A 27,007-nucleotide genomic window follows, 5' to 3' on the forward strand; every position below is an offset into this window, starting at 1 on the left:
GATGTCCTTTACAATAGACCCCAAACCTTCAAAACCCAGACAACAGAGAAAGAATAGGATTTCTTAACTCACCAAGTAGAGAGATCTGGTTTATGCCTTGGACACAAGATCAGTTTACATATCTTTATCTACTTTACCATTTTGCCAAACAACTTCATTTTACCATTTCACATCCTATTTTGGAGGTTTATAAAAAGCTCCTTGTAAGTCTTTTACAAATAATTTTTCTTAAAAAAAAGAAATTACAGAACTGCTTTGGTAACTTTCTTCCCTTTTTATGTGCCTCTCAGAGCTGCTGTTGTTCTTGTAAGAGAAGCTGCTGTTGTTGTTGCAGTTGTTGGAAGAGAAGAAACAGTTATATACAGGAGCAGACAGAAGATACAACGAAATGTGAAAAATATTAATCACTCAGCCATGGATCGTAGCTCTGCCCATGGAGTTCTCCAGGCAAGAATACTGCAGTGAGTTGCCATTCTCCTCTCCAGGGATCTTCCCGACCTAAGGATCAAACCTCTGTCCCCTGCATTGCCGGCAGACTGTTTACCCTCTGAGCCCCCAGGGAAGCCCAGAAGATAGAGGGGCTCTGCTAGTTTTCCCCCCAACCTCTCCAAGACTTGTTTTCTATAGCTCTGTCTGATGTAGTCCCTTCCAACAGCCCCATCTTATGAAAATACTAAGCCAAGTTAATACTTTCCAAAGTCCAATTTCCCACTGTATCAAAGCCAGTGGAATGCCAGTTCAAAGGAGAAGGAATGAATAGACTAACATGGCACACACTCCCTTTCTTGCTAACATGCTTTACATTTTCTTAACCTTTCTCTGATGGATGTTAATTCCTTCCCTGTTATGGACTGAATCTTTGTGTTCCTCCCCCAGATTCATATGTTGAAATCCTAACTCCTATATGACGCTTTAAGAAGTGAGATGTTGGATTAACTCATTAGAGTGAAGTCCTTGACAACAGAACAGGGCTTTTAGAGGCCTCACTCTGTCCCTCCCATGTGAGCAACCAACAAAAAAATATCGCTTAGCCTCAGGAAGGGAAGCCTCCTGAGAACTCAAACATGCTGGTGCTTTGATCTCAGACTTCCAGCCTCCCATCTATCATATCTGCAGTAGCAGCAGACTAAGACAGACTAAGACATCACCTTTGTCATCTACTTCACTGAGGTATCTAACCAAAAAAAAAAAAAAAGAGAGAGAGAACAGTTCCCGCACTAAACTAGAATAAAACGTAGGAACGATAATGAGTAATTCTCAGTAAAATAAGGGAAATAATAGTATAGTGAAGCTTATGGTCCACAGGGAGAGGACAGAAAACCCAGGCCCAGTTCCTGCGTTGCTCGGAGTCAGCCTGAGAGACGGTCAACACATAACCTGACACAGCCCGCACGCCCCTCGTGTGTCCACCTTCTCATCCAACAAAGGCTTTAGCAGAAGTTCTGACAAATGGAGAACCCAAAGCCTAGGAAGCTTACCCACGTGTGCTAACTCACTTCAGTCATGTCTAACCCTTTGCAACCCCATGCACTGGGGTTCCAATCCTCTGTCCATAGGATTCTGGACAGATACTAGAGTGAGGTGCCAGGCCCTCCTCCACTAGAAAGCTTATATCCTTTAAGGTCATATACCTAGTTTGTCAGTTAAAGGGGAAGATACTAGTTCAATTTAAGAAATAACCAGTTATGATAGCTTTTGGAAGCATTTTAACCATGAACCTGTGTCATCTCTAAAGCCCTGAGCATGTAAAATGCACAGATTTAATACAAAACTTCTACAGATAATAATTTTACAGACTTTGCCAAATTCTTATCATAAAAGTTCATACACAAAATAGTACTTAAAAATGGATAACTGCAGTAGACATCATATGGAAAGCCTACTTAGAGACGAATACCAAGCTCTTGAATGTAAAGACAACTCGTTAATGGTGCTCTGTTTGATTTCATTTCAATCTAAGACAAGACTCCATATGACATAGATGGGGCTGATATTGCAAAGTGGCTCAAGCAATGCCTGCCCTAACCATAATCCAGCTTTCATTTCTGTGTAATAGTGACTGCAGAGTAAAAAACCAAATTACATTGCCCCAGATTCTATGGTATCTAAATGCTACAGGTACTGTTATGCACATGAAGAGACTTAGAATGTGGAAGTGGCACCAGCAACAAGGAGACTATATCTAGGAAACCCTTTTCATTTCCTGGATCAGCTAGACTAGAATTTCTACCCATGGTTCATTCACATATCATGTACCCAGAATCAGTAATGGAAGGCATTTTTCTCAGCACAGTCCTACACTGTGGTTGAGCATGTCTGCCAACTGCCCTGTTCCTGGATACAGAGTTTCCAATTTTGGTTCTGTGACTCTTGAGAAATTCTATAAAACTACAAAATACCTCTTAAAAATCTGTCTTGTAAACAATCAATGAAACTTTTTTTTTTGTTTACAACTAAGAATCTTTAACAATATAACTGCTCTATTATACTGAAAGTTTTTGAGTGTTTAGAACAGTAGTCATTAATGAACAAAGAGACCTGATTTCAGTTACCTGAGAAACCTTTTCAAATGGCCATTCTTCACTTACTTACCAAACATAAGCAACATTCTAGTCTACTATTGGCTAAACCTTACCTGCCTCCTGAGAAATCTGTATGCAGGTCAAGAAGCAACAGTGAGAACCAGACATGGAACAACAGACTGATTCCAAGTCTGGAAAGGAGTACGTCAAGGCTGTATATTGTCACCCTGCTTATATGCAGAGTACATCATGAGAAACGCTGGGCTGGAAGAAGCACAAGCTGGAATCAAGATTGCTGGGGGAAATATCAATAACCTCAGATATGCAGATAACATCACCCTTATGGGAGAAAACAAAGAGGAACTGAAAAGCCTCTTGATGAAAGTGAAAGAGGAGAGTGAAAAGGCTGGCTTAAAACTCAACATTCAAAAAACTAAGATCATGGCATCCGGTCCCATCATTTCATGGCAAATAGATGGGGAAACAATGGAAACAGTGATAGACTTTATTTTCTTGGGCTCCAAAATCACTGCGGACAGTGACTGCAGCCATGAAATTAAAAGACACTTGCTCCATAGAAGAAAAGCTTTGACAACCTGTGTTTTAAAGCAGAGACATTACTTTACTGAGAAAGGTCCATATAGTCAAAGCTATGGTTTTTCCAGTAGTCATGTATGGATGTGAAAGTTGGACCATAAAGAAGGCAGAGTGCAGAAGAATTGATGCTTTCGAACTATGGTGTTGTAGAAGACTCTTGGAAGTCTCTTGGACTCTAAGGAGATCAAAGTAGTCAATCCTAAAGGAAACCAACCCTGAATATTCATTGGAAGGACTGATGCTAAAGCTGAAGCTCCAATACTCTGGCCACCTGATGCAGAGCTGACTCATTGGAAAAGACTCTGATGCTGGGAAAGGTTGAAGACAGGAGAAGAAGGGGATAACAGAGGATGAGATGGTTGGATGGCACCAATGGACATGAGCTTGGGCAAGCTCCAGGAGATGGTAAAGGACAGGTAAGCCTGGCATGCTGCCGTCCATGGGGTTGCAAAGAGTCATAGACGACTGAGCGACTGAACAGCAACAAAAACAGAAAGCCCTATACATGTGTGTAAAAGAGCTCTGTACAGATACAGAGGTTTAAGAATGTCTTGTGTTTAAAAATTCTATTTAAATATAAACACCTTGTACATCAACACTGTGAAGGTTTGGCCCAAAATCAAGACCATCTACATTACCAGAAACATCACATCCAAAACAAGGGAGGTTTTCTTTAAGCCAGAAAGAAAATATATATATAACACAGATACAGAAACTCAGTTCAATATTCTCTCTTCCAAGTAGGGGCTTATTAATAAACCAAAAATCTACCTAAAGAAGAAGCACTTGATGTTAATGTTATAAAAACAAGTTTAAGAAATCTAGAAAGGTTTAACTGCTCAGAGACTTAAAAGTATACGTGATAACTACCTACAAAACACCTAATGGCTTGCACAGAATCAGATTTAGGGAACAAAGTCCAGTGTATGAATACTATAAAAAGTTGTGTCTCACAGCACCATGGAAAGCACAAACCAACACTCTTCTCTGAACAGTGAACAAAAACTCCACCTTATACATCTTCATATCCTTGGTCTTTACAGTGTCAAGTAGGCATCTGATGTTAGAAGTTCTCCTTCAACTAAATGGGAAAATTAGTACAGAAATATAAAAAGAGTGTGAAGGAGTAGTGGTTTCTTTACTTATGGTGTATTTGTGAGCAGTGTTTCTCAAAGTCACTTTTAGGGAACATTAGTCCCATGATTTATCTACAGTTAAGTGTTACAGGAGAAAATAGAAAATGGCATAGCCCTTCTTGCTAGTTTGAAGTTATGTAATGATAATCAGTATACTAAAGGTTCATGAGAAGCCCTCATTAAAGGCATCTATTCAACTCTATTACTGCCACTTCCCCAATTTTTTAAGCACAGCTCTTTTTCAAATGGCATATCTAACCAATATCCCAGGAGCTTTTGGAAACGCTCCTTAAGGTGGAATTATGCACTAGAAAATGTGTTGGGCAAGTAAGAGTCAATTCACATTTCTGTCTTTAAGGATAAAAGTAAATCCTACATTTTAAACATTCTCACATGCTTGAAACATCATTATTATATTGTCAAGAGACAAGCAATGCTAAAGTAAGCTATCTTTGCATCCTAAAGTAACAAGAGAGAGATCTTGAAGCCAGTGCAGGACCATCTTTTTCTAAGTTACTTTTGGTAACTTAGCAGACAGCTGGCTTAGGAAATCCAAGTTTGTTTGAAAGAGCAGTCAGATCCCAAGCAGAAGGCTGCAAAGTCTCCTCCTTTTCAACAAGGCCATTTTCCCAATCAGGTACAGAGTCACAAAAATACACACTGGACTCTAGTTCATAAAAGTATAGAGCATGTCACATGTGGGAAAATGAGTTATTTTTATGTAAACACTCTACAAATGTTACCAGGTTTAGCACATAAAACAGAAGATGACCAATTATATTTGAAATTCAGAATAACAAAGAAATTTTTGTGCAAATATGTCCCATGTAATATTTGGGACATACTTATGCTAAAAAATAATTTTTGTCTGAAATTTAATGTTCTATTTCATCTGGCAACCAGCCCCTCCCCTGGAATGCCAGCTACAGACCCTTTGTGCTTAGTCTAAGTCATAGGACAGAGAGTTCCAGAACTGTGTGTGCTCTACCATACCCTGCTTATCAGGTTTCCCTGACTCATCTCTATTTTATATCTGCAAAGCACAGTATTAGTCATAAGCTCCATGACACCCTCGCATGGCACAAGAGAAAGAACTGACTTATTCTTCCCACCATGACAATCCAGAGTATAACCAAAGACGATGCATTGAAGAGGAAACATTGCTGAAGGGAGACACAGACCCGAGTTCTTATTCTTACTCTGCCAGTTTTATAACCTTTTGCAAGTACATGTAGCTCTTCAAGCCTTGGTTGTGCTGACTTCAGGAACCCTACAGGACTAACATTTTACAGTTCCACGATCCTAAGTGAACTAAACTTTGCCATGGCTTTGTGACCAACTGGAGGTCATGCCTGTCTATGTTGAAAACAGAGGAAACCACCTCAGAATTAAAGAAAAACAAGGGATTGGCTAAAAGATGACCCTTACATTTAATTAAAATCCATTTGTTTCAAAAGAAATGTTACCTTCAGGCTAAAAAAAGGCACCTTAAATATTTCATAAACAATATATGTTAGTTAACCATATAACTTTAAATACCTCTCATCCCCTGGACAGTCAGTACCAAATCACTTTTATTCCAGACCATTAAAAAAAAAAAAGCAGTCAACTATTTTGCTTCCCTGAATTCTGTGTGGTACACTTCTAAGACACCATAAAGCATTCTGCTAGTTTCATAAAAGGTGTCTATGCACGACAAAGGGTAAATCCATTTTCACTAACAGATTCTTGAAACAATTTTATTTAAATAGCATTTCTCCGCACAAAGAATCTCTAACACTAATTCATTTTGCCTTCAGCTTAAGTAACTGTCTATTTAAAAACATTTACAATAAGAGTTTTTCCTTGGTTAAGTACCATGCCCTCATGCAATCTGAATGCCAGCCACTGTTTTCAAGGGATTAAAATCTTGATTACCAACATCTTTAGCACAGCATGAAAGAAATAAATATATTAAATTATACAAATGGTTAAGAGTCATGACTTTATGGTTGCCAGGTAAACACAAAAGTCCAGTTAAATGTGAAATTCGAATTTCAAACTCCAAAATTGGGATGTACTCAAAATTAATATTTATTTGAAACTCAAATAACCGGGGATTCTATTTTTTTGTTTCCATATCTGGCAATTCTATGTGGGCTACTCCATATGAGATATTTGCCAATTTTCATCTTTTTCCTCCAATCAAAACACTCATTTTGATTTTTAATTTTTCCTTAGAGTCAAGAGTTTCCACCTGCTTCAGAATATGAATAAATAATTTTCCAGCCCAAAATTTCATTAATATTTCTTTGCTTTTAACAAAATCAGGTTCCCACCAAAAAAAATACTGTTAGTCTACAGAACATACAATCTTACCAACATTTTTACCTACCTGTGGGAAATATATGAGAAGGCCAAATAATAAAATATTTCCTTTTTTCGCTTCCTTGGCAAACTCTCTAATCTGCATTACCTTTTCCATTTTCTGACCAAATGGTTCATAATCAAGAAAATGCACCTGAAAAATAATATAAAAGGTAACAATTAGAATACCATTCACTTTTCCTTGATTAACATGATATTATAAAAGCTCAAAACACATACAGAGAGAACAAGATGGCAGAGGAAAAGGTAGACGTGGAGTACACTCTCTCTACAGATATATCAGGAATATACCTTCAGACTCAGAACTGCATCAGCAGAACATCAGCTGAGAGCAGACAGGAGGACAAAGCAGTGGAAAAGAATATATAGAGCCACACAAAACTTGGTAGGATGAAGGAACTAGGGGGAAAAACAAGAGTGTTAGTAGGACTGGACCTGCCCTCAGCAGGTGGGGGAACTGAAGCAGGGGTCCAATCCCCACACTGGGGCAACTGTCTGAGTCAGAGGAGAAACATTTAAGGCTGGGAATGAAGAAAGTAATCCATGGTAGCCTAAATGGAATGAGAATCAGACAGTCCTTGCTGCAGCCATACATACCCTGGACAGGGACACAGGTCCCCTGGAAGGCGCAGTGGCTGGGAGCTGGAGTTTAGGGATTGTGCAGCAATCCCAGGGCAAGGACTGCTGTTGACTTTGGAGAGATGGATCAAGGGGATGTGAGGGAGGAGACTGTGGTGGGAAATGCCTATGGAGGAAAGCTGGGCAGTCATGGAAGCAAGGCAATACTGTTGAGTCATGCAAAGCAGGTGGAGCCATCACCATACCCTCTCTCTCCCCACACGCCAGCATCGGCAGCTGAACAATAGGCTGGCGCATCAAACACCTGATGCATTGAACTACAAGGTAGGACCCCACCCAGGGTGCTTCTTTAAGTGACTGATGTGCTGATCTACAGACTAGGACCCCCCCCAGGGGGGCCCCCTCTATGTGCCTGACATGCCAAACAACAAAGAAGGAGCCCAGGCAAGAGGTCCCTCTAAGTGCCTGAACGGGCAGAGCTACAAAGACTGGCCAAAGAGGCCTTCTGATTGCCAGCTACAAGAGGCTCGAAAAAAGACTGATAGGGAGTCTTCTGTGATGGAGGCAGCCTATGTCCCCTCCACACTGTGTGCCACCAGGGTCCCTGCAAGCCAAGCAGCTGCGACACCTTCATGCTCAACTCTCAGTGGGGCAAAGGTGCCCCAGGCAAAAAAGAAAATCTTGCATTTATGCACACAGGTCGCTTCAGTTGTGTCCAACTCTTTATGAGCCTGTAGACTGTGGCCTGCCAGGCTTCTCTGTCACTGGGGTTCTTCAGGAGAGAATACTGGAGTGTACTGGCCAATACTTGAGAGCTTGCCATACTCTTCTAGAGCACTATATTTCCTGCTGCCCTGGCCGCCAACTCCCCTGAGTACCTGGTGCTGCCAGAACCCCTGCGACCCAAGCAGCTGCACCCTCTCTGCACCTGGCCCTCACTGGGGCAAACCCAAGCCCTCCAGGGCAGCCTCAGGAGCAAACCCCAGGGGACCCACATGCAGAGGTGGAAATAAAACCACAATTGAAACTCAGGGGCAGTGTGGCTAAGGAAGAAGACCCAAAACCTTCCCACCAGCTGTATGAGCTGCAGATTAAATCAACACGATCAACCAGGCAGATTCTGTATATGTGGAATATATAAAAGGACATTGAGAGCTCTCACAAAAGAAAACGCACTAGTTCTGATAGCTGAGGACATTGGAGGCAAGAACACACAGTAGTAGGAACAGATTAGAATCTGAGATGTCCCCACATCAGGTCCAGAGATCAGTACCAGCTGGAGGGCATCCTAAGGAGGTGAGGTGGACTGTGACTCCCAGCAAGCGAAAGGACTCTGACAGCAGAAACTCAAGAAAAACATTTATTATTCTTATGTTTTGATTTGTTCTGTAGATTCTTTCAGATTTTTCTTTTCTTTTTCTTTCCTTCCTCCCTCCCATCTGTTGTAGTTGTCGATTTTATTGGCACTATGAAATCTAATTAAGTTTTTGAGCTTTTTTTTTTTCCTTAGTCACATTTTTTTATTATTGTTATAAATCTCTGCCTCTACATTGGGCTTTTGCAGTTCTGTGGAGTTTTCCTTTTTTTCTTCATTTTTCTTTTTTTAATTTTAATTCTTAATTTTTTTAACCTGTCATTATTTTTTCTACATTTATTCCTTTGTTTGCTTTTCTTACTGTTCTTTTCCCCTTGCAGTTAACCTTTAATGTGTATAAATCTTTATCTACCTCTATTTAACTTCGCATATCTAGTCTTTCTTTCTTTTCTTTCTTTCCTTTCCTCTCAATATATTTGTTAGTTTTATTTTCACTGCTTTATTTTCCAATTGGCAACTTGCTTTAGTTTTGTTTTCCAGTTTGTGCTTTAGTTAGTTGTGTTCTTAACTGGTAGATACAATTTTTGGTATCCGTTGTTTGCCAGGTTAATCTACTGTACTTGATTTTTGTTGGACTGTTTTGATTTTGCTTATGGGTGTATATGTAAATGTGTATATTCAGTTACTTTTCACTGTTGTTATAAATCTCTGCCACTACATTGGGCTTCTGCAGTTCTGTGGAGTTTTCTCTTTTCTTTTTTCCTTTCTTTTTCCTTCCTGTGAAAAGACAACCCTCAGAATGGAAGAAATTAATGGCAAATAAAACAACTGACAAAGGATTAATTTCCAAAGTATACAAGCAGCTCATACAACTCAATACCAGAAAAACAACCCAATCAAAAAGTGGGGAAAAGACCTAAAAAGACATTTCTACAAAGAAGACATACAGATGGCTGACAAACACATGGAAAGTTGCCCAACATTGCTCATGATTAGAGAAATGCACATCAAAACCACAGTGAGATATCACCTCACACTGGTCAGAATGGCCCTCATCAACAGGTCTACAAACAATAAATGCTGGAGAGGGTGTGGAAAAAAGGAACAGTCTTGCACTGCTGGTGGGAATGTAAATTGATACAGCCACTATGGAAGGTGGTATGGAGATTCCTTAAAAACCTAGGAATAAAACCACCATATGACCCAGCAATCCCACTCCCAGGCATACACCCTGAGGAAATCAAAACTGAAAAATACACACGTATCCCATTGTTCACTGCAGCACTGTTTACAATAGCCAGATGTCCATCGACAGATGAATGGATAAAGAAGTTGTGGTACATATACACATTGGAATATTACTCAGCCATAAAAAGGAACGCCTTTGAGTCAGTTCTAATGAGGTGGATGAACCTAGAACCTATTATACAGAGTGAAGTAAGTCAGAAAGAGAAAGATAAATATCATTAGAAAGCATATATACAGAATCTAGAAAAATGGTCCTGAAGAATTTACTTATAGGGCTGCAATGGAGAAATAGACATAGAGAATAGACTTATGGACATGGGGAGAGGGGAGGAGAGGGTGAGATGTATGGAGAGAGTAACATGGAAACTTACATTACCATATGCAAAATAGATAGCCAATGGGAATTTGCTATATGGCTCAGGAAACTCAAACAGGGGCTCTGTATCAACCTAGAGGGGTGGGATGGGGAGGGAGATAGGAGCGAAGTTCAAAAGGGAGGGAATATATACCTATGGCTGATTCATGTTGAGGTTTGACAGAAAACAACAAAATTCTGTAAAGCAATTATCCTTCAATTAAAAAAAATTAAAATAAATAAATTTATTTAAATAAATTTTTAAAAATACAATTAAAATATTGCAATTATTTTTATCAGTTTATATTAACTTCTAGTTAATTGTTTCCAGTGATAAATACTTAATAAAATGAATCATTCTTTATAAACACAGAAGTAGTAAACACTCACTAACAAATATAAAATGCTATTTCCATTTGTGCCAGAGTCAATGCATAAAGACTGTATGGTTACATCAAGTCATTCAACTTTCTTCATAATTTGTAATTTGAAACCAGACAAGACAGAAATAAATGAATCCATAAGAAATTACCAGTATTAATAAAATTCAAGGGACTACTTATCCAAGTACATAAAGATTTTAGAAGAATCCCTTTCAAAGTAATAATTGGAATTTAACAAATAATCACCTAGTTCTTAAAGTAAATCCAGACGAATTTTATTTAGAATTCTTTTAGCTGTGTTAGTGTTTTTTCTTGAAATTGTTTAAGTAACTATTTTTTCAGCATTATTTTTCATTTAAACTTAAAGTCTCAGGTGATCTGTGCTCTTTTCATCAAAGTATTGAGGCGATACAGTACTATCTTTTCATGGGACATAAAAAACAAAATCACAATAGCTTCAAACTAAGCTATTTAAAATACAAATGCACATATACAATGAGCATAAAGAAATATACACATTCCTTTGCAACATCAAATTTTTAAAACTCAAGAATTATTTGTTCAATTATGTGTTTATTAACTAGAAGCATTTTAAAATAGACTCCATCTTGCATACTAATACTAATCCCTTATACCAATCATATACTAATCCCTTCCTCTCTGTTCACTCATATGGAAAAGTGCTCTTTGAAAAATCAGACAACAAAACACCTTATTATGTTTTTTCTATAAAACAAAGGAGTGAGTTTTTTCACCCATTACATTTTGCTCTTCCAGGGAAAATTACTTTTATTCCATTTTAAAATTATGAGATAATGTGCAATGTATATTAATTTAATAGATAGTCAAAAACTTTCATGGAACTTTTCATTACCTATTTATTATTGTTCTTTAGTCGCTAAGGCATGACTCTCTGGCGACCCTACAGACTGCAGCCTGCCAGGCTTGCATGTCCATGGAGCTTCCCAGGCAAGAATACTGGAGTGGGTTGCCATTTCCTTCTCCAGGGGATATTTCTGACTCAGGGATCAAATCAGCATCAATGACGCATTGACAAGCGACATTCTTTACCACTAAGCCAACAGAGAAGCATTATATATAGTCAGCTAAAAATGTTTAGCTGCTTCCTCTTGAAATCTAAGGTTACAATAAAGACTGCTTCCTTAAAAATGTTTGATTCATTAAGAAACTAAAAGAACAGACAAAGAATAAAAGCAAAATAAAATAAAAATTTAAATGTTTGGTACATATACATGATGGAATATTACTCCCCTTTTATAGGAACAAAATTGAGTCAGTTGTAGTGAGGTAGATGATCCCAGAGTCTGTCATACAGAGTGAAGTAAGTCAGGAAGAGAAAAATAAATATTGTATAATGCATATATATATATATGAAATTTAGAAAAATGATAAGATGAACTTATCTGCATGGCACGAACAGAGACGCAGATGTAGAGAAGAGACTTGTGGACACAGTGGGGTAAGGAGAGGGTTGGGTGAACTGAGACAGCACTGACATAGATACAGTACCATGTGTAACGCAGAGAGCTAGCAGGAAGCTGCTGTATGACGCAGGGATCCCAGCCTGGTACACTGTGACAACCTAGAGGTGTGGGATGGGGGAGGTAGGAGGGAGGCTCAAGAGAGAGGGGACATATGTACATCTATAACTGATTCAGGTTGTTGTAGGGCAGAAACCAACACAACACTGTAAAGCAATTATCCTCCAATTAAAAATAAAACTTTAAAAACAGTTTGGAAGAAGAAAAGCATAGAGGAAAAGTTTCGAGTTTTTCTATCTGCTGAATAACCGAAGAAAAGACTGTGCAAACCTGAAATCCTGGGCTCACCTTCCCCTAAGCTCTGCTTCCTTTAAAACTTATGAAAGTAAAGCTTCAGGTGTTTTCCCAGGCAACATCACTTATGGGAACTCCTGACTAATGATCCACACACAGGCTGGAAGATTGTGAATGAACTAACAACACTAGATTCTGCTTCCGAGTAATTTGCAGCCAGGCATCCCCTAGCTAGGACCTGGAAGCTAATGACTATCAGCAACTGCAAAAGATGTCAGTCCCTGTTTGTAGCTTTGTTGTTGTTGCCGTTGTTCAGCTGCCAAGTCATGTTCAACTCCTTGTGACCCCATAGACTGCAACACACTAGGCCTCCCTGTCCGTCACAATCTCCTGGAGTTTTCCCAAGTTCACATCCATTCAATCAGTGATGCCATCCAACCATCTCATCTTCTGTCACCCCCTTCTCCTCCTGCCCTCAATCCTTCCCAACATCAGAGTATTTTCACATCAGGCAGCTAAAGTATTGGAGCTTCAGCATCAGTCCTTCCAATGAATGTTCAGGGCTGATTTCCTTTCGGACTGACTGGTTTGATCTCCTTGCTGTCCAAAGGACTCTCAAGAGCTTAAGTCCTCTAAAAGGATGGCTCCCATACCACCTCTGGAATAACCTTCCCTCATTCTGGAGAAGTCAAGGCAGAGGGAGAAGTGGGTAAAGGAAAGCTGCCCCTAAACTAACAAGAGATGATGAGCTCAGGAGCTAAAGCAGAGGCCACGCCCACCTCTGTCCTGTCTTTTGCCCTGCCCTGCAGTCTCCCACAAAGTTGGTTAAACTAGAGCTATATAGTTTGACTAGAGCTATAAAAGACACTTACTCCTTGGAAGGAAAGTTATGACCAACCTAGATAGCATATTCAAAAGCAGAGACATTACTTTGCTGACTAAGGTCCGTCTAGTCAAGGCTATGGTTTTTCCTGTGGTCATGTATGGATGTGAGAGTTGGACTGTGAAGAAGGCTGAGTGCCGAAGAATTGATGCTTTTGAACTGTGGTGTTGGAGAAGACTCTTGAGAGTCCCTTGGACTGCAAGGAGATCCAACCAGTCCATTCTGAAGGAGATCAGTCCTGGGATTTCTTTGGAAGGAATGATGCTAAAGCTGAAACTCCAGTACTTTGGCCACCTCATGCGAAGAGTTGACTCATTGGAAAAGACTCTGATGCTTGGAGGGATTGGGGGCAGGAGGAGAAGAGGACGACCGAGGATGAGATGGCTGGATGGCATCACGGACTCGATGGACGTGAGTCTGAGTGAACTCTGGGAGTTGGTGATGGACAGGGAGGCCTGGCATGCTGCGATTCATGGGGTCGCAAAGAGTCGGACACGACTGAGCGACTGAAATGAACTGATAAGGCTTCTAGTCTTATGAGTTTTATGTATATAGCTGAGCCTAAAATTGCTGTGTGCTTGCTACAAAAAGCAGGCTAATTCCCTCAGATTGAGGCAGTTTTGGAAACTGCAGTCATGGTATGGATCTGAAGCCAGGAGAGTGAGAGTCTCTCTGGAGCCTGTAAGGCCAGATCACTACACAGCCCCCTACCAGCTGGACTAGCAAACAACACTGCTATTGAAAGTTAAAAGCCTCAGAGGGCTATTTAACTTTTCAAGTGTGCAATTATCTGCACTAGTCAGATACCATGAAATGCCAGAGGCCACCAAGCCCAACACACTTCAGGTGAATGGAATGCCCTAGAATTTTGCAGTACACAACCTGGGCAACCCTACTGCCAGCCTAGATTGACAGCCACACAGACACACATTTCTTGTGTAATACAAGTCTTCTGACAAATTTTGAATTCAGAAAAATCTCACACTAATGTAAGAAAACTGGGTGGTAGGGAGAGAGTTTGTGTAAAAATAGCACAAGGAGCAGAAAAGACAAGAGCATTATAATTGGTAATTATAGCTTGCATAGAAACATAAAATGCATAGAAATGAAAGACTGGAAATGCTGGCAACACATTAATTAGAGAAGGAATGATGACTATGATACAGCTGGGACTGGACGTCTGCACCAGGAAACTGCCATTAGAGTTAGCCCAGGAGGAAATGCATGCTGCCAGGACCTGGGGAACCTCGATGGGAAATCAGAGCTGGGAGCAAGTCCTCATTTTTAATTTTCCTAAGACAGTGTCCTAAAAGACAGTCTAAAATTAATTTATAAAATACCAGTTAATTATATTAATTATAAAAGTAAATGATAGGACTTCCCTGTAGTCCAGTGATTAAAATCTGCCCACCAATGCCAGGGACACAGGTTTGATCTCTGCTCCGGTAAGATTCCACATGCTGCAGAACAGCTCAGCCAGTGTGCCAAACTACTGAGCCCGAGCCCCAGGGACCACAAGCCTCAACTGCTGAGCCCATGTGCCGCAACTACTGAGGCTCTCGTGCCCTAGAGCTTGTGCTCAGCAACGAGAGAGGCCACTGCAATGGGAAGCCCACACACTGCACATGGAGAGTAGCCCCTCTCCCCTCAAGCAGAGAAAGCTGGGGCAGCAACAAAGACCCAGCACGGCCCAAACTAAATCAACAATTTTTTTTTTAAAAAAAGGAAATTATAACTCCAGCAATGAAAAAGATATAAAAACTAAAACTCTAGACAAGAATATATTATATTGTAACGAGAACATTCAATAAATAAAGTGTGTTGAGTCTGTTTTTTTTTTTTATTTTTTGGAGGACAGAAAGTAGAGACCTTACATTTGGTTAACTTACAGCTAACTATGTATACTAAAAAGTAATACTATTTAATTAAAGCTATATACAATTATATCTTATAGTTTCCCAACCTGCAGAGTGACTAAAGAATTATCTGTATCAATGCAGCAAAGCATAGGAGCAAAGTCAAGTAGCAAACAAAATGACTGGCCAACATCAATAGCCAAAAAAACAAGCTTGTAGAAAGAATCCCAAATATAAAAATATTAAAAGATAAATGGAATACTTTTAACTATTTTTTTCTTTTTTTAAAAAATATAAGTTTATTTTTTAATTGGAGGTTAATTACTTTACAATATTATATTGGTTTTGCCATACATCAACATGAATCCACCACAGGTATACACGTGTTATCCATACTGAACCCCCCTCCCTTCTCCCTCCCCATACCATCCCTCTGGGTCATCTCAATGCTCCAGCCCCAAGCATCCTGTATCATGCATCGAACCTGGACTGGCAATTCATTTCACATATGATATTATACATGTTTCAATGTCATTCTCCCAAATCATCCCACCCTCTCCCTCTCCCACAGAGTCCAAAAGACTGTTCTATACATCTCTGTCTCTTTTGTTGTCTTGCATACAGGGTTATCATTACCATCTTTCTAAATTCCATATATATGCATTAGTATACTTTATTGGTGTTTTTCCTTCTGGCTTACTTACTCACTCTGTACAATAGGCTCCAGTTTCATCCACCTCATTAGAACTGATTCAAAGGTATACTTTTCAATGGCTGGGTAATACTCCATTGTGTATATGTACCACAGCTTTCTTATCCATTCGTCTGCTGTTGCTTCCACGTCCTGGCTATTATAAACAGTGCTGCGATGAACATTGGGGTACATGTGTCTCTTTCAATTCTAGTTTCCTTGGTGTGTATACCCAGCAGTGGGATTGCTGGGTCATAAGGCAGTTCTATTTCCAGTTTTTTAAGGAATTTCCATACTGTTCTCCATAGTGGCTGTACTAGTTTGCATTCCCACCAACAGTGTAAGAGGGTTCCCTTTTCTCCACACCCTCTCCAGCATTTATTGCTTGTAGACTTTTGGATCGCAGCCATTCTGACTGGCGTGAAACAGTACCTCACTGTGGTTTTGATTTGCATTTCTCTAATAATGAGTGATGTTGAGCATCTTTTCATGTGTTTGTTAGCCATCTGTATGTCTTCTTTGGAGAAATGTCTATTTAGTTCTTTGGCCCATTTTTTGGGTCAAACCCATTGGGTTGTTTATTTTTCTGGAATTGAGCTGCAGGAGTTGCTTGTATCTTTTTGAGATTAGTTGTTTGTCAGTTGCTTCATTTGCTATTATTTTCTCCCATTCGGAAGGCTGTCTTTTCACCTTGCTTACAGTTTCCTTTGTTGTGCAGAAGCTTTTAAGTTTAATTAGGTCCCATTTGTTTATATTTGCTTTTATTTCCAATATTCTGGGAGGTGGGTCATAGAGGATCCTGCTGTGATTTATGTCGGAGAGTGTTTTGCCTATGTTCTCCTCTAGGAGTTTTATAGTTTCTGGTCTTACATTTAGATCTTTAATCCATTTTGAGTTTATTTTTGTGTATGGTGTTACAAAGTGTTCTAGTTTCATTCTTTTACAAGTGGTTGACCCGTTTTCCCAGCACCATTTGTTAAAGAGATTGTCTTTAATCCATTATATATTCTTGCCTCCTTTGTCAAAGATAAGGGGTCCATAGGTCCATAGGCTTTCTATTTTTTTCCACTGATCTATATTTCTGTCTTTGTGCCAGTACCATACTGTTTTAATGACTGTAGCTTTGTAGTAAAGCCTAAAGTCAGGCATGCTGATTCTTCCAGATTACTGTACCCAGCAAGGATCCCATTCAAATATGAAGGAGAAATCAAAAGCTTTACAGACAAGCAAATACTGAGGGAATTCAGCACAACCAAACCATTTCTCCAACAAATGCTAAAGGATATTCTCTATACAGGAAACACAAAAAGGGTGTATAAACTTGAAGCCAAAACAACAAAGTAAATGGCAATGGGATCATACTTATCAATAATTACCTTAAACATAAATGGGTGGAATGCCCCAACCAAAAGACAAAGACTGGCTGAATGGATACAAAAACAAGACCACTATATATGTTGTCTACAAAAGACCCACCTCAAAACAGGGGACACACACAGACTGAAAGGGAAGGGCTGGAAAAAGGTATTCCACACAAATAGAGACCAAAAGAAAGCCCTAGTAGCAATACTCATATCAGATAAAATAGACTTTAAAACAAAGGCTGTGGAAAGAGACAAAGAAGGACACTACATAATGATCAAAGGATCACTCCAAGAAGAAAATATAACAATTATAAATATATATGCACCCAACATAGGGGCACCGCGATATGTAAGACAAATGCTAACAAGTATGAAAGGGGAAATTAACAATAACACAATAATAGTGGGAGACTTTAATATCCCACTCACACCTATGTATAGATCAACTAAACAAAAAATTAACAAGGAAACACAAACTTTAAATGATACAATAGACCAGTTAGACCTAATTGATATCTATAGGACATTTCACCCCAAAACAATGAATTTCACCTTTTTCTCAAATGCACATGGAAACTTCTCCAGGGTAGATTACATCCTGGGCCATAAATCTAGCCTTGGTAAATTCAAAAAACTGAAATCATTCCAAGCATCTTTTCTGACCACAATGCTGTAAGATTAGCTCTCAATTACAGGAGAAAAACTATTAAAAATTCCAATATATAGAGGCTGAACAATATGCTGCTGAATAATTATTTCTTAAGTGAGAGATTTATCAGATTGGGTTTTTAAGAAAAATCTAACTCTAGGCTGGTTAAAATATAAATGTCTAATTAAAACTACCCTGAAAGTATGTATTTTACAGTTAAGATAGTTTTCATTAGATATTTATGTATATACTGGTATGAAAAACTGGTATGCAAATGCTACCAAAAATGAAGGTTGTATCAATATAACATGATATCACAGGGTTTAAGATCAAAAAAACATTAATACAGATAAAGAAAAACAGCACATAGTAAAAAGCAAAACATAATAATCATAACTTTATTACTAAGAAAATAGAATTTAATACACAAAGCAAACCAATGACTGAATAATGAGAAAACAATATCCAAATCCATAAACATGGAAGAATATCTGACTGCATGTCTCTCAGAAACTAACATATCAGACAAAAATATTTTCATTCAAAGGCTTCTGCAGAAGGTAGGTTGAGGGTATTTCCTTTTCCTTTCAAGGTTATTCTGTTCCACTTTTTGTGGCTGCTTTTATCTAAGAGAAGTTGCACACGAGTTGATACTACTTCACATTAAATGGACCAAACTCCCTTATTTACTGATCAGATAAAAGCTAATTTTTCTTACAGAAACATGTTGTAGCAGAAAACATCTAGGTTGAAGCGAATGCTATGGTACATGTACAATGATTTTTAAAAGTCCTTATCAAGTCATGAGATTCTAAACTACGAATGGAAGACTTTCAACCCCAGCCATTGGTCTGTAAGATTCAACATACCCTAGCTCCTTGAAAACAAAAAATGTTAACACTTAAATAAATCAGTAGGCCTAAGCTGTTCACCAGAGAGTCCATGAAATTAAGGAAAAAGTGCATGAACAGTGAGCTCTGGGCAAACTATCTATATACCAACAAACTGCCTATGGATCCTACTGTTAACCTAAAATAGAGATGGTGACCTGGCAAATCCCACAGGCAGAGGAGCCTGGTGGACTACAGTCCGTGGGGTCACCAAAGAGTCAGACACAACTTAGCGACTAAACGGCAATGATGGGTTATTTTGCTTGGGCTCAGAAGAGAACTGTGAGTTAGGGTCTGTAACCATGGTGAGCTACATGCAAGTTCCCACACAAGAAAAGGAGAAGGCTTTTACTGAGGGAAAAGAAAGTTGGAGGGCTTCCTCTTCTGGGAGAAGAGTGCATGACTTTCCATTCAGAGTCGGATCAGGAAAGGAGTCTTTCTTCTCCCTGTTGGCCTCCGCTATAATCTCAGGGCATGAGAGCTCCCTCTTTTCGTCTCCTAACTCTTTTTAGTAGAGGCTTATGTTTATAGGGGTTACTCCCTTCATGAATCTCAGCCTTGTCCTGACAAAGGGGCTTGCATAACTCAGTGAAGCGATAAGCCATGCGATGCAGCACCACCCAAGATGGATGAGCCATAGTGAAGAGTTCTGACAAAACGTGGTCCGCTGGAGGAGGGAAAGGCAAACCACTCAAGTATTCTTGCCACAAGAACCCCAGGATCAGTACAATGTGATAAGACAAAAAGACACGACACTGGACGATGAGCCCCCCAAAGTCAGAAGGTGTTCACGATGCTAATGGGGAAGAGCGGAAGGTAATTACTAATAGCTCCAGAAAGAAGCCACTGGACCAAAGGGGAAACAATGCTCAGTTGTGTAGGTGTCTGGTGGTGATCCAATGCTGTAAAGAACAGTATTGCATAGGAACCTGGTATGTTAGGTCCAAGAATCAAGGTAAACTGCACATGGTCAAGCAGGAGATGGCAAGAATGAACATCCACATCTTAGGAATCAGTGAACTAAAATCGATGAGAATGGACAAATTTAATTTAGATGACCACTGTATCTACTACTGTGGGAAAGAATCCCTTAGAAGAGATGAAGTAGTCCTCGTAGTCAACAAGAATCCAAAATGCAGTAATTGGATACAATCTAAAAGAGAAAGAATGATCCCAGTTCATTTCCAAGGCAACTCATTCAATATCACAGTAATCCAAGTCTATGCCCCAAACACTAATGCAGAAGTTGAAGTTGAACAGTTCTATGAAGACCTCCAAGATCTGCTATAACTCATAACAAACAAAGATGTTCTTTCATGATAGGGGATTGGGGTGCAAAAGTAGGAAGCCAAGAGATACCTGGAATAACAGGCATGTTTGGCCTTGGAATACAAAAATGAAGCAGGGCAAAGGCTGAAAGTTTTCTCAAGAGCACATGCTGGTCATAGCAAACACCTCTTTCAACAACACAAGAGACACCTCTACACATGGACATCACCAGATGGTCAGTACTGAAATCAGATTTGATTATATTGTTGGCAGTGGAAGATAGAGAAGTTCTATACAGTCAGCAAAAACAAGACCTGGATTTGATTGTGGCTCAGATGATGAGCTCCTTATTGCAAGATTCAGGCTTAAAATGAAGAAAGTAGAAAACCATAGGCCATTCAGGTATGACCTAAATCAAATCCCTATGATTATACAGTGGAGTTGATGAATAGATTCAAGGGATTAGATCTGGTAGACAGAGTGCCTGAAGAACTATGGACAGAGGTTTGGAACACTGTACAGGAGTCAGTGACCAAAACCATACCAAAGAAAAGGAAATGCAAGAAGTCAAAGTGGTTGTCTGAGGAGGCATTACACATAGCTGATGAAAGGAGAGAAACAAAAAGCACGGGGGAAAGGGGAAGACATACCCAACTGAATGCAGAGTTCCAGAGAATAGCAAGGAGAGATAAGAAGGCCTTCTTCAAAGCAAAGTGCAAAGAAGTAGAGGAAAACAATAGAATGGAAAAGCCTAGAGATCTCTTCAAGAAAACTGTGAAGCTATCAAGGCAATATTTCATGCAAGGGTGGAGATAATAGTGGACAGAAATATCAAGGACCTAACAGAAGCAGAAGAGATTAAGAAGAGGTGGCAAGACTCACATAAGAATTATACAAAAAGGTCTTAATGACCCAGATAACCACAACTAAGCCAGACATCCTGGAGTATGAAGTCAAGTGAGCCTTAGGAAGCATTACTACCAACAAAGCAAGAGGAGGTGATAGAATTTCAGCTGAGCTATTTCAAATCCTAAAAGATGATACTATTAAAATGCTGCAGTCCCAACAAATTTGGAAAACTCAGTCATGGCCACAGGACTGGAAAAGGTCACTTTTCATTTCAATGCTAAAGAATGGGCAATGCCAAAGACTGTTCAAACTACCATTGCTTTCATTTTGCATGCTAGCAAGGTAATGCTCAAAATCCTTCAAGTTAGGCTTCAACAGTACACGAACAGAGAACTTTCAGATGTTCAAGCTCAGTTAAAAAAGGGAGAGGAACCAGAGTCAAATTGCCAACATTCACTGTATCATAGAGAAAGCAAGGGAATTCCAGAAAAACGTCTACTTCTGTTTCATTGACTATGTTAAAGCCTTTGACTGTGTGGATCACAACCAACTGTGGAAAATTCTTCAAGAGATGGGAATACCAGACCACCTTACCTGCATCCTGAGAAACCTGTAAGCAGGTCAAGAAGCAAGAGTTAGAATTGGACATGGAACAATGGACTGGTTCAAAACTGAGAAAACATATGTCAAGACTGTATATTGTCACCCTGCTTATTTAACTTAATTTGCATAGTACATCATGTGAAATACTGGACTGGATGAATCTCAAGCTGGATTCAAGATTCCCGGGAGAAATATCAATAACCTCAGATATGCAAATAATACTACTTTAATGGCAGAAACTGCAGAGGAGCTAAAGAGCCTCTTGATGAGGGTGAAAAAGGAGAGTGAAAAAGCTGTCTTAAAACTCAACATTCAAAAAACTAAGATCAGGGTATCCAGTTCCATCACTTCATGTCAAATAAATGGGGAAAAACCAGGAGCAGTAACAGATTTATTTTCCTGGGCTCCAAAGTCACTGGATGGTGACTGCAGCCACGAAACTAAAAGATGCTTGCTCCTTGGCATGAAAACTATGACAATTGTAGACAGTTTATTAGAAAACAGAGATATCACTTTGCCAACAAGGGTCCGTATACCCAAAGCTATGGCTTTTCCAGTAGTCATGGATATGAGAGATGGACCATAAAGAAGGCTGAATGTCGAAGAATTGATGCCTTCAAATTGTGGTGCTGGAAAGATTCTTGAGAGGCCCTTGGACAGCAAGGAGATCAAATCAGCGAATTCTAAAGGAAATCAAGCCTGAATATTCATCGGAAAGACTGATGCCGAAGCTGAAGCTCCCATACTTTGGTCACCTAATGCAAAGACTCTTTGGAAAAGACCCTGATGCTGAGAAAAACTGAAGGCAGCAGAGGATAAAATGATTAGATAGCATTACCAACTCAATGGACATGCATCTGAACAAACTTCAGGAGATACTGAAGGACAGGTAAGCCTGGCATTTTGCAGTCCATGGGGTCAGGTCAAGTTGGACATGACTTAGGACTGAACAATGACAAACCATGTACTTAAATTACAGGGCAACTTTAAGACACAAAGTAGTAAAACATAGGAGAAAAACACAGCTCCTTTCCTGATACTTACTATGTGCTAAACATGTCAGTTTTAAAGGATCAGATAAGGATATTGACCTTGCTGTTGTTCAGATGCTAAGTCGTGTCTGACTCTTTGTGACCCCATGGACTGCAGCAAATCAGGCCTCCCTGTCCTTCACCATCTCCCAGAGTTTGCTGAAACTCATGTCTATGGAGCTGGTGATGCCATCCAACCACCTCATTCTCTGTTGCTTCCTTCTCTGCATGCCAGAAATCTTTCCCAGCATCACGGTCTTTTCCATTAAGTCAGCTGTTCACATCAAGTGGCCAAAGTATTGGAGCTTCAGCTTCAGTCCTTCCAATGAATATTCAGGGTTGATTTCCTTTAGGATTGACTGGTTTGATCTCCTTGCTATCCAAGGAACTCTCAAGAATCTTCTCTAGCACCACAGTTTAAAAGCATCATTGGTTTGGTGTACAGCCTTCTTTATGGTCCAAATCTCACATCCATACATGACTACTGAAAAAACCATAGCTTTGACTCTACAGACCTTTGTTGGCAAAGTGACGTCTCTGCTTTTTAATACTCTGTCGAGTTTTGGCATAGTTTTTCTTCCAAGAATCAGGCATCTTTTAATTTCATGGCTGCAGTCACCATCAGCAGTGATTTTCAGGTTGACAAAATTTGAGCATGAAGAAATAGGATGCATCTCAAAATTCTCTTTCACCACGTGAGAAAACCTGATGGCATCATGAAAACCAGAAGATAATCTCCAGCAGATATACTTCTTAATACCAATAACATAAAATTTAAGCATATACATAACACTCTGCTACTAACTTTGAATTCTAAAATACACCAGCTACTTATGAGGTCCAGAAAAACATTCAGTTGCTACAATACAATCACTTTTAATTTTAAAAATAGGGCAGATTTCTACAACTGCAGTATAAGGTTTAAAAATGGTCATGATAACTGGAGAAATATAAATGCTTTGCCTTCATGAAACAGACTTACAGTATGGACAGGCTTGTATCCACTGAAATACAGCAGAACATTTTCTCTAGGGTGAGTTCTGCAAATGTGCTTAAACTTCCACCAAGGGAATATTCTTTGGTCTCTTCTTGAACCATTCACTTACTTACTACATTTAAATTATAGTAAGAACAATATTAACCAGTGAGGATGCCATTTCTAAATGTTCTTTTTCATGTATACATAACAAAGATAAGGCTGTCTTCCTATCCCCCACCCAAAATAGAATGTAATTTCATCTTTTATTCTTTTTAGGTAGCAAATTCACTGCTATAAAATAGTAAATTGCTTAAACATTTAACATGTGGGTAACTTCATGGCTTTGTGGGTGGGCGAGATTTCTGGCACTTAGAGTTTAGAAAATGCTTCTCTTTGCCTCATGTTGTCTACATTCAGTCCTACATATGCTTCATATTTGTCTTAGAAACCATTTAATAAACCTCTGGTCCCGGTGAACTCCAATTACTTTTTTATATTTTCAACTGTGACTTTTCACTTGTCTCTGAGGACAGGTACATTAACTAAAGGACAACAGTTAATATCATGTACAACATTCCTTAAAACATCAGGAATGCTCCATGACACCACATTTAACACTTCTATTTCATTTCAGAGTCCATGTTCACAGGAAGGCCTGAGAAAGGAGTCGGGATTTGTGGTAGGAGAGGAAACAGATTCTTTGTTTATTTGACTAAGAAAAAAGTTAATTTGTGGAGCTCAAGTATATATCAAAGTAACACATTGCTTAATGGCCACCAAAGTATTAGGAAGGTTGGTCAAAATTAAAGTTCTGGTAATTATCAAGTAATTGAGTTAGAAATAATTGGTAGATAGAAAAAGGTTCCTTGAATCCACACAATAGATACTACAAAATTATCAACATATGTGTACAGAAAAGTAAATTGTGTAAATGAAGTCGAACATCTTCAAAACATCACTTTTCCAAACAAATATGAGGGAAATCTAATAACCAATAAAACTAGCCAATATGATACAGATCAAAGTGAGAGTTTATCTTGTGGATTAGGGGAAAAAAACCCAAAACTTCAGAAAACCTTTCATCTCACTTCAACTACTTATGAACTACATGAATTCTATTAATGAAAATTACTTTAATTTAATAAATTGTACTTATAAAAAGAAGAAAGAACAAGCTTTTAATAATGAATCACTTCATTTTAGAATAAATTTAAATCAACGCCACAATGAAATTCAAGTCATAATTCTGATGAATAGAAACTAATTAAGTTTTAACCTATCATGGAAATTCAGAGCAAATGCCCAAAAACTTATTTGTAAATCTTAATAAAATAGCAACAAAGCTAGTAGGTTGGGAAATAATGGCATTTAAAAAGTGGTAGTAAATAAAATAAAATAGTACTTTGCATTAAAATACTAACAAGAAGTTTCACAATTCTAATGGTTCAGTGAATTAAAAAGTAAATGAGTTTTATATTATCAGTAAATATTTTATATTTGTGTACCATTTTTTTATATCCTTATTTAAAAAGATCAAAGTAATGGAAGAAGAACCTCACATTTTAAGCAGTCAATATAAAAACCGAGTATATAACTTTAAAACATTTAAAAAATCATAAAATGAACTTTTTTTTCAGATTATTTCACATGATTGATTTTCTTCTAAGGCTATAATTCTGTCACTGCTGTATTATGTTTCAATCACCTGAAGCATTATATACAACTACAATTAACTTACGTAACATCTATAGCATCTGTAACAAATTCTAAGAATCAAAAGTTAAAAGCAATTATAATATGAAGGACTGATTTATTTAGCTAGTATTATCTGAAGCATTTAACTCCATTTATTTATTGATATATTTTTCTGTTGGAGAAAACTGAGAAAAAATGACAGAAAATAAAAATCACTGAAGAAGTTAAACAAAGAAAGTGTGTGATTTCATTGAGTTTAGTACATTATCTTTATACATTTTAGTGTCTTGTCAAAATTTCACCTTACATGGTAAAATTTATTACTGCTTAAGTAACAATTATTATTAAGACTGTCTGCAGGCCACTTAGATCAGCATTTTCTGATTTTTTTTTTTTAGGAGGTTATTTTTGGAGTTCACAAGTAAAGGCACCCTATGCATTGGGGCTAACCACTACAAAAGTCTATCATAATACTTTGAATTTTGAAGAATAACTGATTCTGTTTTCATTTGCCTACATTGTTAAGTGAAAATGTCAAGGCAAGTTCAAGTCAATAAACATTTCTGAATGCCTACACAAGCTGTCTTGAAAAAGGGAGCACACGAGTATAAAGGGAGAATTCCAAGAGGAAATACTGTCACTCATACTTTATGGATAACAGGAGTCAAGCAAGCACTAGAAAAATGGTCTCTCAGGTAGAAAAACTCACCAGGGTAAACAGAGATGCATCAAGTGATGTGGTACTGTACAGAGTTATAGTGGCTCAGATTACCTGAGGGCAAACTGCTCAGTGAGGGAAGAAGAATCAGGATGCCAAAATTAAGCAACAGCCAGACCAGACTAAGGCTGTACGATCTGACTGAGTTTTGTCCAAGAGGGGATGAGGAGCATCTGGAAGGTCTAGATAATGATGGGATTCAGGGCAGGACACTCCAAAATATACCACTACTATGACATACTGATTGTTATAAATTAAAGTCACTTGAGAAACAATGGGTACAGGACACTCTGAGCCTCCTCTATGTCCCCCTGAAAGCAGGAAATCAATTTCCCGGGTGGAAGCTACCTTCCCTGCACCAGGAGGTAGAGAGACATTCTCACGGCCAGAGATGGAGGATTCAGGGCCCAAAGACTCTGTTTAGTGTCTTCACTAATTAGTATTCAAGACTGTTTCTTTCTCTAGTCAGTTCTTCATAAATGTACTACTATTATTTCTTTGTCTAAAAGGGTATATCAACAGCCTGCATTGATCACTGTTGAGACCCTTGTACATAAAAAATTAATTTTTTTTCCTTCTGTTAATCTGCCTTGTGTCGAACATTAGACCAGACAAAAGAATCTATAAGGATACAGGGGGAAAAAATCCCTTCCTGACAAGGAAAGTCATGTTGTAGATTTGCAATTAGCAAAATCTAATGTTAGCTATGATGAGATCAGAACTGAAAACAAAAGAGACACTTTTGGGAGGGGCAGTTCTTGGAGGGAAGAAGATGAATTCAAACTTTTAAAATATCATGCACTTAACATTTTGCACATGTCAAAATGGAGGGATAATGAAGATTAGATGCAAAAACATAGGAATTGGCACATAAGTAATACTTTACATCATGAGACTTGGTGACCAGACCCAGAGAATACATGTCTAGTAAAGAAAGTGATGCATGTTAAGTCACTTCAATTGTATCTGACTGTGACCCCATGGACCACAGCCCACCAAGCTCCTCTGTCCATAGGATTCACCAGGCAATAATACTGGTGTGGGTTTCCTTACCCTTCTCCAGGGGATCTTCCTGACCCAGGGATCAAACCCGCATCTCTTACATCTCCTGCATTAGCAGGTGGACTCTTTACCAGTAGCACCACCTGGGAAGCCCTATTAAAGAAGGTCAAACAGATATTTTTCATAAAGGTACTAAGTAACGGTAGCAAATAGATCATTTCAGATTGAAA

The 27,007-nt window shown here is 38.7% G+C and overlaps 1 protein-coding gene across 1 annotated transcript in view; it reads right to left on the reverse strand.

Annotated features, from left to right (window-relative positions):
• Positions 1-27,007, reverse strand: part of CRPPA (CDP-L-ribitol pyrophosphorylase A) — a 362,731-nt gene that overhangs the window by 130,210 nt on the left and 205,514 nt on the right. The window contains exon 9 of the mRNA XM_040260600.1: positions 6,630-6,755. Within this exon, the coding sequence (XP_040116534.1) occupies positions 6,630-6,755 (126 nt within the window). The remainder of the gene's footprint in view (positions 1-6,629; positions 6,756-27,007) is intronic.

Source organism: Oryx dammah, unplaced genomic scaffold, assembly GCF_014754425.2.
Source record: "Oryx dammah isolate SB20612 unplaced genomic scaffold, SCBI_Odam_1.1 HiC_scaffold_18, whole genome shotgun sequence".
Lineage (NCBI taxonomy): Eukaryota > Metazoa > Chordata > Mammalia > Artiodactyla > Bovidae > Oryx > Oryx dammah.